At 42.0% G+C, this 17,774-nt stretch overlaps 1 protein-coding gene across 2 annotated transcripts; it reads left to right on the top strand.

Moving 5' to 3' along the window:
* The first annotated feature begins 1,588 nt into the window (after positions 1-1,588).
* Positions 1,589-17,514, top strand: LOC110521414 (DCC-interacting protein 13-beta). Of its 2 annotated transcripts, XM_021598944.2 has the most exons (20): positions 1,591-1,904; positions 6,449-6,547; positions 8,062-8,121; positions 8,525-8,596; positions 9,624-9,711; positions 9,838-9,879; positions 9,975-10,033; positions 10,423-10,569; positions 10,732-10,967; positions 11,812-12,000; positions 12,131-12,173; positions 12,369-12,425; positions 13,666-13,760; positions 13,913-14,068; positions 14,175-14,227; positions 14,332-14,506; positions 14,626-14,662; positions 14,927-15,082; positions 15,218-15,265; positions 15,335-17,514. In XM_021598944.2, exons 1-20 carry the CDS (start codon positions 1,851-1,853, stop codon positions 15,464-15,466), a joined length of 1,998 nt encoding a protein of 665 aa, XP_021454619.1. In that variant the 5' UTR covers positions 1,591-1,850; the 3' UTR covers positions 15,467-17,514. The 2 variants fall into 2 exon arrangements, with proteins under 2 accessions (XP_036824696.1, XP_021454619.1); XM_036968801.1 differs by lacking the exons at positions 8,062-8,121; positions 8,525-8,596 and having other exon boundaries at positions 1,589-1,904.
* Positions 17,515-17,774: the final 260 nt, after the last annotated feature.

Raw genomic sequence — 17,774 nt, 5'->3', positions numbered from 1 at the left:
TAATGTTTCAGGTGTTGATGATACAGTGTTTTGCAATGTCTGGATTCCTTGCTTAAAATGAGCTGGAGCTATGTAGTCCAATTCCTTAATAAATACAGATGTCCTCTGTCCTCTCCAAACCCTGAGGGTAGAACTTTCATTAACTCTGGGTGCACAGACACACACACACACACACACACACACACACACACACACACACACACACACACACACACACACACACAGGAGCTGCAGTCATGAGATCTTGAGAATTAAGCTGAATATGCATTGACTGTGAGTGAAGATAAACCCATTATGTCCACATCATCAATGAACAAACTATCATGGTTCAAACACACCATGACAGTCGAAGAGGGCACGACAGTGCCTATTTCCCCTCAGGATACTGAAAAGATTTGGCATGGGTCCTCAGATCCTCAAAAAGTTCTACAGCTGCACCATCAAGAGCATCCTGACTGGTTGCATCCCCTCCTGGTATGGCAACTTCTCGGCCTCCGACCGCAAGGCACTTACAGAGGATAGTGAGTACGGCCCAGTACATCACTGGGGCCAAGCTTCCTGCCATCCAGGACCTCTATACCAGTTGGTGTCAGAGGATGGCCCTAAAATTACCAAAGACTCCAGCCACCCTAGTCATAGACTGTTCTCCAGCAAGCGGTACCGGAGCGCCAAGTCTAGGTCCAAAAGGCTTCTTAACAGCCTCTACTTCAAGCCACAAGTCTCCTGAACAGCTAATCAAATGGCTACCCGGACTGTTTGCATTGACCCCCCCCACCACCACCACACCCATTTTTACGCTGCTGCTACTCTCTGTTTATTATGTGTGCAAGGTTACTTTGCCTTTACCTACATGTACATATTACCCGTAATTACCTTGACTAGCCTGTGCCCCCGCACACTGACTCTGTAGCCTCGCTACTGTTTTTTTATTGTTGCTCTTTAATTATTTGTAATTTTTCAATTTTCTAATTTTTTATTTATTCATTTTTTGCTTCAGTTTATTTTAGTAAATATTTCATAATACTTGTTTTTCTTAAAACTGCATTGTTGGTTAAGGGCTTGTAAGTAAGCATTTCACTGTATACCGAATACCTGTTGTATTCGGCAAATGTCACAAATACAATTTGATTTGACTTGATTTAAACAGCTCGTGTCAATCCTCACCTTTGTGAAATATTATAAATAGACTACAAGGATGATGACAGAGCTAGATTACTTTACAGGTTTTCAATTTCAGGAGCCATGACCTCTTTTCATCTCAACATGTTTTCGAATGACTCATCGCTCAATGTTCTTTGTTGTTGTTTTTGGGGTTCATTTCATAAGCCACTGAACAGAGTTCAACGGAGGTGTTGGGATATAGTTGCATACAACTGAATCCCCTAACGTTCCCATCAAACTGAATAGTCCCTCAAAATGAGGTCATATTCAGGCACGTTGTATTATTTGATTGGCACTAATAGATTACAATAAATGTAATTACCCATGCATCCAGCGGGGGACACTGTTGTCTTGTTTCTCATCCCATTGACAGTGAGCCTACAGGCTACAGAGAAAGACTAGAACAGCCAATACAACAGGAGTTCAACATTCAAAGACAGCTCGTTTTCAGGACAATAACATTATTGTAACTTGTATTTCGAGTGGCCTTAAGTAAGCGTGTCTGATTCTAAATTGTGTCAGTGATCAGGGCAGAACCCTTGCACGACTGGTCACTGGCTGCTCGAAGACTGGCTGGCCAAGGAACGCCTGCAAATGACACGTGTCACCCACATCCGCAGACAAAGCTCTCTGGGAAAGAGAGTCCACGCGCTAAATAATTCAAGTCCGGTCTCTTCGCTGTGAACAAGATGCCAGCCGTCCATACGTTGCTTTTAGAAGAGGCTTTGCAGGACAGTCCTCAGGTGGGTCGATACTATGTTTATGTTATGTGCCGTTATTGAGAGGAAAGGTCTTGTAGGAGATGTGAAATTGGCTAAACCAGCTCCACTGTTGTAGGCTATTTACTCAACTCGACGATGACAGCTTTGAATTGGCTCATTGTTTTGGAAATGTACACTATTCCGCAGTTGCACACTCGCACATTGGCTATGTATCCGATACAAAGTTGATACAATGTGTCACAAGTCGTACCTAATTCCTATCAGAAACAAATGTCGCGTATAATTTGCATATTGCTCGAGATTCGAGAATGCCTTTCCCTTTCTGGTGTGAGCAGTGACGTGATGAGTTGCGCATCGCCCGGCCTGTAGTTGGCAGTTGATAAAACAGTGTGCATCAGAACAACGACTGGTTGTTTATTGTGACAGTCACAGTCTTCTGTAGTGTAGACCATTATGTTTTGCGAATTACATGGATGATTTGTTTGAAGGAAGTGTTCGTATATGTTGTTTTTTGCAAGCACCGGTGTTGGGGCCTCGGCCTATTTTACGGGCTGTTGTAGGGGTTTCTGAGTATGGGAATCCATTGGAATTGGTCAATATCCTAAACTTCCCCGCTATGGGACTGCAATCTGAAGTATATTTCAGTCATGATTTGAGGCACTGACTAAACCTAATTGTCCCCAATAGCTTTGGTGTGGGAATGTAATTCAGTTAATATTTGTAGCCGACTGTTATTAATCAAACTCTTAATCAAACTTTATAACACTGTCTTAATTACACGTATTCTAATACTACTTAATAACAGTTAGGCAAAGAGTCTTGATATATTCCACTTGCAGATACAACCAAATTTAGGCTACATTTCTTTAGGCTAGGCTTCACTGGCACTTATGCTATAATAGGCTGTGTCAGAAAAATCAAGCATATTACACGCACTTAAATGATGGTGTATCTTAAATATGCATGTAGCTTACGACTGGGTCCTTTGAGTTTAAGTTCAACATACAGTACCAGTCAAAAGTTTGGACACATACTCATTCAAAGGTTTTTCTTTTTCTTTATTTGTACTATTTTCTGCATTGTAGAATAATAGTGAAGACATCGAAACTATGACATAACACATGGAATCATGTAGTAACCCAGAAATAGTAAAGCAGGTCAAAATAGATTTGAGATTTTTCAAAGGAGCCACTGTCTGCTTTGATGACACTCTTGGCATTCTCTCAACCATCTTCACCTGGAATGTTTTTCCAACATCCTTGAAGGAGTTCCCACATATGTTTAACACTTGTTGGCAACTTTTCCTTCACTCTGTGGTCCAACTCATCCCAAACTATCTCATCCCAAACAATTGGGTTGAGGTCTGGTGATTGTGGAGGCCAAGTCATCTGATGCAGCATTTCATCACTCTCCTTCTTGGTGGAGGTGTGTTGGGTCATTGTCCGGTTGAAAAACAAATGATAGTCCCACTAAGCCAAACCAGATGGGATGGCGTATCGCTGCAGAATGCTGTGGAAGCCATGCTGGTTAAGCGTGCCTTGAATTGTGCATTGCTCATGTTTCTTGGCCCAAGCAAGTTTCTTCTTATTATTATTGGTGTCCTTTAGTAGTGGTTTCTTTGCAGAAATTAGACTTTGAAGGCCTGATTCACGCAGTCTCCTCTGAACAGTTGATGTTGAGATGCGTATGTTACTTGAACTTGTGAAGCATTTATTTGGGCTGCTATCTGAGGTGCAGTTAACTGTAATGAACTTATCCTCTGAAGCAGAGGTAACTCTGGGTCTTCATTTCCTGTGGAGGTCCTCATGAGAGCCAGTTTCATCATAGCCCTTGATGGTTTTTGCGGCTGCGCTTGAAGATTCTTTCAAAGTTCTTGACATTTTCCGGATTGACTGAACTTCATGTCTTAAAGTAATGATGGACTGTTGTTTCTCTTTGCTTATTTTAGCTGTTCTTGCCATAATATGGACTTGGTCTTTTACCAAATACGGCTGGCTATCTTCTGTATACCACCCCTACCTTAAATAACGGTTAAATAAAAACCTTGTCACAACACAACTGATTGGCTCAAACGCATTAAGTTCCACAAATTAATGTTTTAACTAGGCACACCTGTTAATTGAAATGCATTCCAGGTGACTACCTCATAAAGCTGGTTGAGAGAATGCCAAGAGAGTGCAAATCTGTCATCAAGGAAAAGGGTGGCTACTTTGAAGAATCTGAAATATAAAATATATTTAATTTTTTTAACACTTTTTTTGGTTACTAAATGATTCCATATGTGTTATTTCATAGTTTTGATGTCTTCACTACTATTCTACAATGTAGAAAATCAAGGCAAAGGGTGGCTACTTTGAAGAATCTGAAATACAGTATAAAATATATTTAGATTTGTTAAACACTTTTTTTGGTTACTAAATTATTCGATATGTTATTTCATAGTGTTGATGTCTTCACTATTATTCTACAATGTAGAAAATAATACAAATAAAGAAAAAGTAGGTGTCCAAACTTTTGACTGGTACTGTATGCCTGCGGCTTGTGTCTTGCTCTGCATATTTCAGAATAGTTCTTCCTATTCAAATCATGGAATCAATGTGAGTGAGTTAGGGACGAGAAAGTCACATTTCAAATCAGCATATTTATGAATAAAGGGGCTAGGCCTACAAATGGTGTGTAAATACAGTTGAAGTCGGAAGTTTACATACACCTAGCCAAATACATTTAAACTCAGTTTTTCACAATTCCTGACATTTAATCCTAGTAAAAATTCCCTTTTTAGGTCAGTTAGGATCACCACTTTATTTTAAGAATGTGAAATGTCAGAATAATATTAGAAATAATTATTTATTTCATGTTTGATTTCTTTCATCACAGTCCCAGTGGGTCAGAAGGTTACATACACTCAATTAGTATTTGGTAGCATTGCCTTTAAATTGTTTAACTTGGGTCAAACGTTTCTGGTAGCCTTCCACAATAAGTTGGGTGCATTTTGGCCCATTCCTCCTGACAGAGCTGGTGAAACTGAGTCAGGTTTGTAGGCCTCCTTGCGCGCACACGCCTTTTCAGTTCTGCCCACAACTTTTCTGTACGATTGAGGTCAGGGCTTTGTGATGGCAACTCCAATACCTTGACTTTGTTATCCTTAAGCCATTTTGCCACAACTTTGGAAGTATGCTTGGGGTCATTGTCCATTTGGAAGACCCATTTGATGTCTTGAGATGTTGCTTCAATATATCCACATCATTTTCCTGCCTCATTATGCCATCTATTTTGTGAAGTGCACCAGTCCCTCCTGCAGCAAAGCACCCCCACAACATGATGCAGCCACCCCCCCAGCTTCACGGTTGGGATAGTGTTCTTCGGCTTGCAAGCCTCCCCCTTTTTCCTCCAAACAGAACAATGGTCATTATGGCCAATCAGTTGTATTTTTGTTTCATCAGACCAGAGGACATTTCTCCAAAAAGTGTGATCTTTGTCCCCATGTGCAGATGCAAACCATAGTATGGCTATTTTTATGGCGGTTTTGGAGCAGTGGCTTTTTCCTTGCTGAAGGGCCTTTCAGGTTATGTCGATATAGGACTTGTTTTACTGTGGATATAGATACTTTTGTACCTGTTTCCTCCAGCATCTTCACAAGGTCCTTTGCTGTTGTTCTGGGCTTGATTTGCACTTTTCGCACCAAAGTACATTCGTCTCAAAGAGACCGAACTCATCTCCTTCCTGAGCGGGATGACGGCTGCGTGGTCCCATGGTGTTTAGACTTGCGTACTATTGTTTGTACAGATGAATGTGGTACCTTCAGGCGTTTGGAAATTGCTCCCATGGATGAACCAGACTTGTGGAGGTCTCTAATTTTTTTCTGAGGTCTTGACTGATTTCTTTAGATTTTCCCATGAGGCACTGAGTTTGAAGGTAGGCCTTGAAATACATCCACAGGTACACCTCCAATTGACTCAAATGATGTCAATTAGCCTATCGGAAGCTTCTAAAGCCATGACATAATTTTCTGGGATTTTCCAAGCTGTTTAAAGGCACAGTCAACTTAGTGTATGGAAACTTCTGACCCACTAGAATTGTGATACAGTGAATTATAAGTGAAATAATCTGTCTGTAAAAATTGATGGAAAAATGACTTGTGTCATTCACAAGGTAGATGTCCTAACGGACTTGCCAAAACTATAGTTTGTTAGCAAGATGTTTGTGGAGTGGTTGAAAAACAAGTTTTGACTCCAACCTAAGTGTATGTAAACGTCTGACTTCAGCAGTATAAATCATTAAATAAAGGTGTGTGCCTCTTTGCCGCACCCATACCAGCTTACCACACTGTGCCAGTATCCAGACAATTACAGGCTGAAGGTCTTACAAGCTTATCCCTCATTTGGTCTATGTCAGCATTTTTCAATCTGTCTAGTGTCTGGCTAGCTGGCTGCCTCCCTGGCTGGCTGCCTCCCTGGCTGGCTGCTTCCCTTCTGCCTGCCTGTCTGTTTATTCCATTGCCACATTGCCTACCTGTCTGTCTGCCATTTGTCATAGGTTTCTGTGTGTCCTTCTCTTCTCTACAGACTCGCTCCTTGCTCAGTGTGTTTGAGGAAGATGCAGGGACTCTCACAGACTACACCAACCAGCTGCTTCAGTCCATGCAGAGGGTGTATGGAGCCCAGGTAACACACACGCATGCACACACATCCAATCTAGGGTTGGGCGGTATCCAGATTTTCATATTGTCATACCATCCTTCTCTCACCCTGGAATTTACGGTATTACAGGCTTAGTACACAAGGGGGAGCCAAAATAGTGCGTTGGGTGTCTATTACCAGAATGATAACAAAATGAGCACAATTAATAGATCAATTCCATGGAGGCTGCTCACTAATATATGCTAATGATCCCAAATGAAAATAAACAAATTGCGAAGATGGGCAATCCAGCTCATAAAGCTATACATATATTGGTAGGAGCTACCGAATGTCATTTTTGGTGAGTTTGTACATTTTCAAGCGAATGTGAATGAGAGACATTGTGCAAATGAACAAAGTTTTGACTCATTCAGTACTAGCTCTGGAGCAGCGTGTGTTCACACTGTGTCTGTGTGGAGTCTGGAGTCGCTAGGGCAACGGGCCTGCCTGCTCTGCTCAGAGAAGATGGGGGAGGAGAAGACCGGTGAGAGAGCAGTGGCAGCTGCACAGAACTCATCCAAAGGGCTTTGACTTCTCAAACACCATATGATGCCCGTCACCTTATTATTTCAGCCACTTACTTAGATAGCAAGTTAAACTAGCGGTCATGTTAATGCATAATTCTGAGTTTTTCAAGCAGAAAACAATAATATAACGCATAAGAAATATCTTCCTGCATTTTGTAAACTCATATCTAAAATGCTTCTAATTGTAATTTCTTCTTGGCATCAGACTAATTTTGTGCTTCAGTTGCACTTCTTAACTCGTATGAGAATTCACGAACAGGCATTATACCAACAGACAGCGCTCCAACTGATGTGTAGCTTATTTTCTACAGTACTTTTCTTGGTGTAGCCAGCCTATTTTTCTCAGTTAAAATGCAAATTAGCATTAGGCAAAACATTACGAAATGTAGCTGACTTCATTATTTCTATGATGGGCCTAAACATTAGAAATATGATGGCCATGCATAGTTTTTTCAAAAAATACCTTGCTTTTTCATTGGAAGCGCATTTACTTGTGTGGCTGCCAGCCAAATAGCGTTGTCATCTGATGAAAAATATTTGTCTGTCGAATATGTTGAACTAATGTATTTTCTTTGAAGGATAACTATATTTGCACATCCCTGATCACTCTATTGAAGAAAACAACCACAGACTTCCAATAAAACCCCTGTCATACACAGCTGAACTCACCCGCTCCCACTTTCTCCTGTTGTGCTATTTACAAACAGTAAAAAATAAAAAACTCAAATAAATAGTTTCTACGGTATTGACAGTATTGGAAAAACCATCCCATGGCTATTTCCAAGTACCCCAGCATACGGTTAATATGGTATACCGCCCAAGCCTAGTCCAATCCAATTTGAAGTCATTGATTCTTTATGTGAGGATACAATAGCTTAGTTTGCATGTGTGCAGTTTCTGAGAGTTGGTTTCGTGTAAGACGGTTCATCCAGAGGATAAACTGCTAATGACATCACTTCCTGTGTTCTCCAGAGTGAGATGGGATTGGCTACAGAACAGCTGTCCAGACAGCTACTGGAGTATGAGAAGCAAGTATGTCTCATTGAGAATATTGGACAACGATCATGTACTTAACTGCAGTGTATTGCGATATAGCTGTTACCTAGCATTATTTCAGAAAGTCTTTAAATGTATGTAGTTCTGTCCTCGAGCTGTTCTTGTCTATTAATGTTCTGCATTATGTCATTTTTGTAACATTTTGAGTGGACCCCAGGTAGAGTAGCTGCTGAAATAGCAACAGCTAATGGGGATCTAATAACTAAATAAAACTTCTACCATTGGATTTGTTAGCATATTGTCCCTTTACAGGAGAGAGCAGCATGCCAGAAATTTGATGGGAATTTAGTATTTCTAACATCATAGCCTCAATGTTTATTTGGAATGTGCTAAATTCAGTGTTTTATGACATTTTTAAGTCACGTATTGTTTTCTTCAGAATTTTGCCCTTGGTAAAGGTGACGAGGAGGTGATCAGCACACTGCAGCAATTTGCAAAAACTGTGGGGGAGGTGAGGCTAGTGCATCTGCGTGTTTGTGAGCATGCTGTTTACACAGGGAGTGTTTGTGTGCATATAGGAGTTTCTGGTCTGAGAAGAGTGAGTGTCAACGACAGTGTGTGGATGTGTGCAACAGTCATGGAATATATGGAGGTGGTAAAAATATTCCCCAAATACCCTGTCACAATTGTATGCATTGGGAAGTTGAATTATAGGCTGTCCCTTGTCATTACAACGGACACATTTCAACATTAGAGCAGCACTCTGTAGAGGCTATGGCCTCCAGGATGAGGTAGAGAGACCAGTAGAGGTACAGCCAGGTAGAGAATTGCTCTGGTTTTCCTGGAGGTGGAGGTGTAGTCCAGTGGTTAAGAGCGTTGGGCCAGTAACCGAAAGGTCGAATACCCGAGCCGACTATGTGAAAAAAACTGTCAGTGTGCCCTTGCACAAGTCACTTAACCCTAATTGCTCCTGTAAATCGCTCTGAATAAGAGTGTCTGCTGAAATGTAAAAAACTGTTACTTTAGACAGATGGATTGAGCCATAGGGGGTCTGTGGGCCTGGCTGGCTAGCCTGTGCTGGAGAGACATTAGAGCAGTCATTGTTTGCCCTTCTGGCCTAACTACACAGGCCTAAAGAATGCATCCATCTTCCTGCAGATTACACCTAACCCTGCTCTGACCGTAGGTTCACACTACTGCAGGTGTTGTACACCATTGTGTTTTTACTTGGTAGATGGTTTAGCACTTATCTGAATTTGACTTCTTTGAATATGACTTGATAGTGAAATGAACCAGTCCAAGTCGAGGATAGCTGCATAGGGTATATGCTTTATATTGGTAAGAAATTACAGGATGAAATTCATCTTCAGACCAAGAAAATGTGTTTTGACTGGTTCTCAATTACACAATAGGGATTTGGCTGTGTGATGAGCAGTAATTTGAATGAACTGCTTTTCAACTTCCTTTTGAACCACAATCAATCAACCCCTGCTGTTTTCAGGGTGTCTCTGGGTAATTTAGTTCTCTCTCCTTCCCAGCTGAATACACTACACTCAGAGCTGGCCACTCAGATGGCTGACAGGATGATCTTTCCCATGATCCAGTTCAGAGAGAAGGATCTTACAGGTAGACACAAACACTTGCTCATCAGCCAGTTGCTTTCACTCATTTTGAATATAATCTGTATGTGATTGATTCTGGTTTTGTGATTTGTCATGGTTTTTGACACTGAATCTGTATTTGACTTCTCAGAGATAAGCACATTGAGAGAAATATTTGGTATCGCCTCTGATGGTATGTATGGGCTTCTCAAATTTGATATGGTTTTGGAGTTGGCATAACACAGTAGCTGATCGTCTTAGCTCATGTCCACTCCTTCCCCCTCACAGAGCATGAGGCTGCCATGGTCAAGTACAGCAGACTGCCCAAGAAGAAGGAGAATGAGAAGGTAGTGATGGGGACTGTATGAGACGTGTACTAGCCAAACCTCTTAACAGTACAACAACGCACTGGTAGTACCTGTTAAACTGGTACAATAGATAACATTGCCTCATAATAGTTGAGAGGTCATGACATATGTTAGTTGAGAGGTCATGACATATGTTAGTTGAGAGGTCATGTTGCTCTACTTAGCTCTCCCTTTGATTAGCTGGGTATATGTGGGCGGACAGGTAGCCTAGAGGTTAAGAGTGTTGGGCCAGAAACCGAAAGGTCACAATCTGTCTGTGCCCTTAAGCAAGGCACTTAACCCTAATCGCTCCTGTAAGTCGCACCGGATAAGAGCGTCTGCTAAATGACGTGTGTGTGTGAGTGATTAATTACTGTGTTATGGTGCAGGTGAAAGCTGAATTGGTGGGGGAGGTGGCCTACTCCAGGAGGAAGCAGCACCAGGCCTCCATGCAGTATTATTGTGCCCTCAACGCCCTGCAGTACCGCAAGAGAGTGGCCATGCTGGAGCCCATGCTTGGTTACACACAGGCCCAGGTACCAACACACACCCAAATTCACATTGCAAGTCGTTAACCCAATATCAACACGCTCTTTACTCCTACCGCAATAAACCAGGACACCACACACTGCTGTGGTCCTACAGCAAGTCAGAACTGGAGAAGCAATGAATGTCTTCTCTCTTTGTGTCCCTCTCAGATCAACTTCTATAAGAAAGGCATAGATCTAGTTTCAAAGAAAATGGACAGCTTCCTGGGGTCAGTGTCCAGCATGACACAAAATATCCAGGCTCAGTTGGACTCAGAGGCTGAGGCCATGCGTATGACCCAGAGAGAGCTGCTCTCCATGGAGGACACGGTCTACATGCCTGACCGCGACCCCGCCCCTGTCAACCGCACTCTCATACAGAAGGCAGGCTACCTCAACATCAGGAAGTAAGGCTCTGTTTGATTAAGTTCAATTCAGTCTTCCAATATCTTGCATTTGAGGGTGATTTCATTTCACCCAGTCCTTCATTCAATGCTCCTTTTTTTTCAATTTGGTGTGTCAGGGTTCAATGTCTTCTCCTTGTTTAACGTTTTCAGGCTATAGCTGGATGTGTTAAATTGTCAACAATTGTGTCACTGCAGGTCTTGTTTTTATTCCGTATCAAAGGAAACATTAATGAATGTGTCAAACTACAATTACAAGTTGTCTCAAAGTTACACTCTTTGTACTTCAGTGAATACAATTTGTTTGTCAGCTCTGGCAAGGTGGGCTGTCAGCTACGATTCTAGCTAAATATAAGAAGAAAAACCTGGCTTGACGTAGAATTGCAGAACTAACGTTGTGATTTAGTAATGTGTCAGAGCTGTCAAATACAGTCTTTGACAAATGTCTGCAGCACAAAATAAAAGGTTCTGCAGAATGACATTTTATTTAATGACACATCTGTCTCAAATGCTTGACAAGCGCAGCTATGCCAAAAGATAATTAGTTCTGGGTTTTTTTATGGACAGATCTGAGTCATACAAAAAGTTTTGCGATTTGAGCTGTCAGCACTTTCTGATTGCTTTTAGATTTCCGATTGAGATGTTTAGTTCTAATAGCTGAGTCATGGAGACGGCAGCTGCTCCAACACTGTGAACTGGGTGGTGTTCACTAGGAACGAAATGGAAGCAGATGGGGGAAAGGACTACCTGAATTATTGTTTTCGTTTTACGTTGCAAAAGTTTTACCTATTTATTTATTTTCTATGGTGTGCCGTAATGAACACAACCCTTTTCTGCTCCCCAACAGTAAGACGGGCCTAGTCACCACAGCCTGGGACCGGCTTTACTTCTTCACCCAGGGAGGGAACCTCATGTGCCAGCCGAGAGGGGCAGTGGCAGGGGGCATGGTGCTGGACCTGGATAACAGCTCTGTCATGGCCGTAGAGTGCGAGGACAGACGCTACTGTTTTCAGATCACCTCCCCCAATGGTAAAACGTATGTACGCTAAGTATTCACACTTCCTCCTCACCAAGACCCTCACTGGTCACGCACAGATTTGTGAGGAAGACTTCTTATGAGCCTACAAACAGTGTTGTGTTTTAATTTTGTTATTGGGATTTTGCAGGTCAATGATTTTACAAGCAGAGAGCAAAAGGGAATATGAAGAAGTATGTATCATACCAGTCAAATCTTTTGTACCTGTTTCTTTCATCCATGTGTTAAAAGACATTGTTACGTTTTCATCCATGAAAGTTCTTCTTGCCTGCCTGTCACACGCTGCAATAGAGGAGCTATTTGAAATCCCTGATGTTTGTTGAGCAATGGATGTGAGTCTAATACTTTCCTCCGTTTCTCATCTCCAGTGGATTTGCACTTTGAACAATATCTCCCGACAGATCTACCTGACTGACAACCCTGAGGTACAGTATATATACTCTCTCTAATCAATACAGTGAGATAAGTAGTACATCAGTAGTATTTCATAGCACTTGAAAGAAGTCACAATGACTAAATCAATATTTTGTTGTGTGTGTGATAAGGCGAAGACAGATATGTTTTTTTTATTATTTGTAATTTACACCAAGTCCATTCCATATGTGTAGCAGCAGGGCACTGTGATTGACTGATACAGGACAGGATGTTTCCAGAGTCCAGTATAGCCCTAGAGACTTTGCAGGGGGCTGATTATGCTCTGGTCTGGTCTAGTTTTTAGCAGATTTCCTGATTGTTTTAGAGATGATTGTGCTCCCATGGGATATCTCTAAACTGGGATATGGTCTTTTACAGATGAAAGATCTTAATTTGATCACGCTTTTGTTACTTTGTATTTTACTGCATAGCAGAACATGCCAAATTGTAATGTATTTCAGTTTTTAAAAGGTTTGCAATTTTCTTTTTGAAATTTCAGACTTGATTTGCCCTAAAGAAAAATGTACCAACCAGTACAAAAATGTACGTGAATTATAATCCACATAATAATTCACATTTCCTGTTGCGTCAGGATAATTTTCCTGTTGTAACAAACTGGGTCAAATGAAGATCCTACATCTGGATGATCCTACATCTGATTATCAGAGGCTGCTGATTCCACCCAGTTGAACTTAAACCCATTCTCTATTTACATAACAAGACTAAGAGGCTCTATCTATACTGTGTGTGTATGCATGCTTGTGGGTGCATATGTGTGCGTGCACCAGCAGGTTCTGCATGTTCAGAAGTATGCTTTTCCTTAATTTGTACACATAAACAAATGCATCGTATGTTCTGTTACTTCGTCTCTGACCTCATGGCTCCCTAGTGCCCGTGGGTAATTTGTTTATTCCAAACAAACCAGGAAGCAACTCTGGCAAGATGCAAACAACTGATGGGTTAGTGTAAGGTCAAGTACTGCTTCCAATTGATACTTTTCATAGGCCTATATGGTGTACATAGCCTGTTATGTATTATGTAAGTCTTATAATAATCTATTGATGACAGTAAAGAAGGTTGGTTTGATCCCAGACTACTTCTATACCTGCCTCAAACTAAATAATGTTCCCAGTATAATTAACCAAACTATGCCCTCTTGTGGCACCATGTGTTAGTCACAGAGCATAATGTTAGGACTTTTATCATTATTACAGTGTAATGACAGAAACTGCACCCTGTTCCCCTCTTTAGGCAGTGGCTATCAGACTGAACCAGACAGCCATTCAGGCGGTCACTCCCATCACCAGCTTTGAGAAGAGAGGAGAGGGCTCGCCCAACCCAGACAGGTTAGCCTCAATCATGCAGAGGAAACACCTTGCTTTTCCTGGATTTCCCCAAGAGGAAAATAAAGAATATATGCATGTGTTATTTCAGGAATTCTGATAGTACACTCACACACACTCTTCCTCTCTCTTAATTTCCCTCCCTCTTTCTGCAGGGCTAAGCCAGGTGGGATGCAGTCCTCTAGCGGTGCGTCCCAAAAGACCTCCAGTGCTCCTGAGCCAGAGGACCTGATAGTTCCCGGGACACCCATCCAGTTTGACATCATGTTGCCTGCCTCGGAGTTCCAGGACCAGAACAGGGCTGGAGGGAGGTAAGATCGTCACCACAGGGCTGGCGTGTCAGAACCAGTTCCTGTACGCTGATTTGTACAATAATAGCTCAACTGGGTTTAATTGTGTGTGTTTCTTCGCTGACAGGCGTACAAACCCTTTCGGAGAAACAGACGATGACTGCTCCCCTGAAAGCGACGGTAGGAGTGTCTCCATTCCAGTTTTCATTGGTACTGTACTCTTTATGGACTACATATCTACAGATCCTCTCTGTCTCCTGATGTGTGTGCCTGTGTGTGTGTAGACTCCCTGCTGCAGCAGGTGTTTGCAGTGCGGTTCCTGGGCTCCATGGCGGTGCGTTCGGGACAAACCCAGGAAGTGATCTATGAGGCCATGAGACAGGTGCTGGCGGCTCGAGCCATCCACAACATCTTCAGAACCACAGAGTCCCATCTCATGGTCACGAGCAGCTGTCTCAGGTACAGTAACCAGTCAAACAGCAGACGTATGAAAGTGCTTACAGATTTTAACCTTGCCACTGTGCTTCTGCCAGCTATGTTGATTCATTGTGTTCTCTTTTTTGTTATCTTTACCACAGGTTGATTGACCCCCAGACACAAGTCACAAGAATCGGTGTAAGGGCCTGAAAAATTTAACCTTAGTAGGCTGCGTTTACACAGGCAGTCCAATTCTGATCTTTTTCCACTAGCTGGCCTTTTGATCAATCAGATCGGCTCTGAAAAAGATCTGATGTGATTGGTCAAAAGAACAATTAGTGGAAAAAATATCAGAATTGGGCTGCCTGTGTAAACGCAGCAGTATACTGTAGTTATCAGTGTAATGTTGTCTGTTCACTAGTGTTTCACTCCTGCTCTCTCTCTCCTCTTCCTCCCTCACAGTTCCAGCTACAGGAGGTGACCCAGTTTGTGGCCCACCAGGAGAACGGCAGGCTGATGGGCTTTGTGGTGGAGGGGCGAGACTGGGGCGAGGACGACGAGGAGGGAGAGCCCTCCTTTAGTGCGTTTGTCTTTGAGAGCAACACAGAGGGGGAGAAGGTAAGACATCTTAAACACATTCATGTGCTGGACTCACTATGGCACAGAGCCTTCAGTCAGTGAATTCACTTGTCTTTTACTTGTCATGGGTTCATCTGTTTCACAATGTAATTTGTGTCATTTCTTCATTCACAGATATGTTACACAATAAGCTTGGGGAAGGATATTATGGAGGCAAAGAAGGTATGTTTTTAAATCAACCTCAATTTACTAATTCTCAATCTAACCCACTAATTGTGTGTGTGTGTGAAGGACCCAGAGGCTCTAGTCCAGCTGTTGAAGAACATGCCTCTGACCAATGAGGGCAAGTTCCTCCTGCTGGACAACGAGACAGGCAACACGGCTAACGGAGGCGCACCGGATGAGGAGGAGTCTGAGGCCTAGCCAGACCCAGGGGAGGGTCTGAGGTTCCCCCAACAAACACCTCCTCACGTGGCGTTTCTGTGTTCTCATGAGCGCTACCTCTGACTCTAATCTGGTACTAACTGTTGACCACTTGACCAGGAAAAACCCCTATATGGTGTATCCCTTATGACCACAAGAGTTACGTACAGGTACTTATACAAAGGGACAATGTTTAGGTTTACTATTTACGTTATTTCACTCTTTTTCACTGGTGGAATGAATATCCTCAGCCACCCTGTCAGTTTAAACCGGGACCTCCAACACTTATACACTTACATTTCATAACTTTGAGTTTAGTGGTACCATTGTGTCTGTGCTGCAGTAGAAGTATTGTGTAGAGATGGATGGCCATGACATCTTACTTTTCAGCAGCACTTAATATACATCTATCATTCCTATAGGACAATATTGCACTTCCAAGGTTTCTATTTAATCAAAGGCTTGATGTCTGTAGTAGAATGCACTAACTTCAGATGTTGTCTGGCAGCATTCTAAAGTAATGAAAAGGAAAGGGTTTTAGGCCAATCGGATTGCGTGTCAACCCATGTTGGCCGACATCCACATAGCATGTTAGATAACTTGTAACGCGGCTGCATGGGATTTGTCAGATATAAAGTTGGGTGTTTACTTCGTTGCATTCCATGGCAGTGTCTGCAATAAGGAGCCGCTTGTGGATATGACAGCTGTTATGCATTTCCACTTCCGACACCGTCAAAACAACTGCTATTCGGTGGATCGCTAGCACAGATCTGATAGAATCGAGCCCTTAATTCTATTGGCTTCATAGAATCTGAAAATCGAAACAAAACACTAATGGCAAAGGGGAAATCACTGATGCATTGCATTTTCGATCGAGAATTGCATTCCTGCGTGTATATTCTCTTAGCCCTGATTAACCTGCAATACTAAACGTCATGTATGTGCGGTTTCTGAATGTAAGATGTTTTTGTAATGTGGAATAATAAAGACAATAGGTCAAAGCTCGACTTTGTGTTGACCGCGAGGTCATTCAGTGTTGACCAAGGTGTTTGCTTGCATGCCGAGATGATTGGCAACTTTAAAACAGCTTCTACAGAGTTTTGTCTGGGTAGGTGTTTTTCTTAGTTGGTCATATTGTAAGGCCTAACATACCGACCAGACCACTTGCACGCATGTTGATTTTGACCACCCACACCAGACTCGATCAGGGCATGCAGGTTGAAATATCCAAACAAACTCTGAACCAACTATATTAACTTGGACAGGTTGAAAAGCATTAAACATTTATGGCAATTTAGCTAGATAGCTTGTTGTTGCTAGCTAATTTGTCCGGGGATATATACATTGTTGTTATTTGACCTGAAATGAACAAGGTCCTCTACTCCAACAATTCATCCACAGATAAAAGGGTAAACCGAGTTTACTAGAAACAATCTCTCCTCCTTCAGGCTTCTTCTTCTTCTTTGGACTTTATATGGCGGTGGACAACCAACTTTAAGGTGCGACATGAGCAGTGTGGTCAGAATGTAATTCAGTTCCCTCCTTTTCCCTCAAGGGCTTTTATGACATTCTGTTTAAATGGCTGTCTATAGACAGAGTTGGTTTTGCATTCCTGCATTGTTTACTCATTAAACTGCGGAGGAGTCATTTTAGGGTCAAATTTAAATTGTATGTAAATCAATTTTTTACTTTGTCATGCATTGATGTCGATGAGACTAAGTGAAAATTTGACTTAAACGGACGTTAGGATTCTTCCCCTAGAGAGGATCCATCTTCTGTAATCCTCCTTAGTGTCTGCCCTTCATGTTGCTACAACTCCCTTGTGTTCCCTCTGCTTTCTAAGTAAAATGTACTGTCAGGGAAAATATATACAAGCCATCTGGAAAATGTACTAAAAGTGGCAAGTGCATTGTTCTCCTTTGCTGGAATTTCTCTTTTGTAAATGACCTTTGGTGGTATATGACAGTGTGTTCACTTCCCATAAGGCTTTACACTTTAGGAAACGTTAACATTCAATCTTTAATAAAAATATAAGTGACATTTTCTTAGTCCCTTAAGTATTTTTGTATTATTTATACACAGGGTTTGAGGAACGGGGTGGAAAGTAGGGGAGTGGCACTGGAGCTTTGGGTAGTGTCGTTACGTTTGGCATCAGCGTGTAGGGGGGTTGTAAGGTTGTAACCATTACCTTTGATAGTGTACAGCATTGTGGACAGGGGACATCATACTGCACGATGAGGCACATTGAAGCTGTCAAACAGGTTGTTGAGGTACATTGTACTTACATTTTAAATGTGGATAGACTCAT

Source organism: Oncorhynchus mykiss, chromosome 30 (assembly GCF_013265735.2).
Source record: "Oncorhynchus mykiss isolate Arlee chromosome 30, USDA_OmykA_1.1, whole genome shotgun sequence".
Taxonomy (NCBI): Eukaryota; Metazoa; Chordata; class Actinopteri; order Salmoniformes; family Salmonidae; genus Oncorhynchus; species Oncorhynchus mykiss.
This window is presented reverse-complemented; position numbering and strand designations above follow the sequence as displayed.

What these genes read in the sequence shown, in the direction of transcription:
- LOC110521414 (XM_021598944.2), top strand. Translation starts at nt 1,851, where the DNA reads ATGCCAGCCGTCCATACGTTGCTTTTAGAAGAGGCTTTGCAGGACAGT. An exon ending in GGCTACCTCAACATCAGGAA is followed by an intron (nt 10,968 to 11,811) that starts GTAAGGCTCTGT and finishes GCTCCCCAACAG; the next exon opens with TAAGACGGGCCTAGTCACCA. An exon ending in ACCTCCCCCAATGGTAAAAC is followed by an intron (nt 12,001 to 12,130) that starts GTATGTACGCTA and finishes GGGATTTTGCAG; the next exon opens with GTCAATGATTTTACAAGCAG.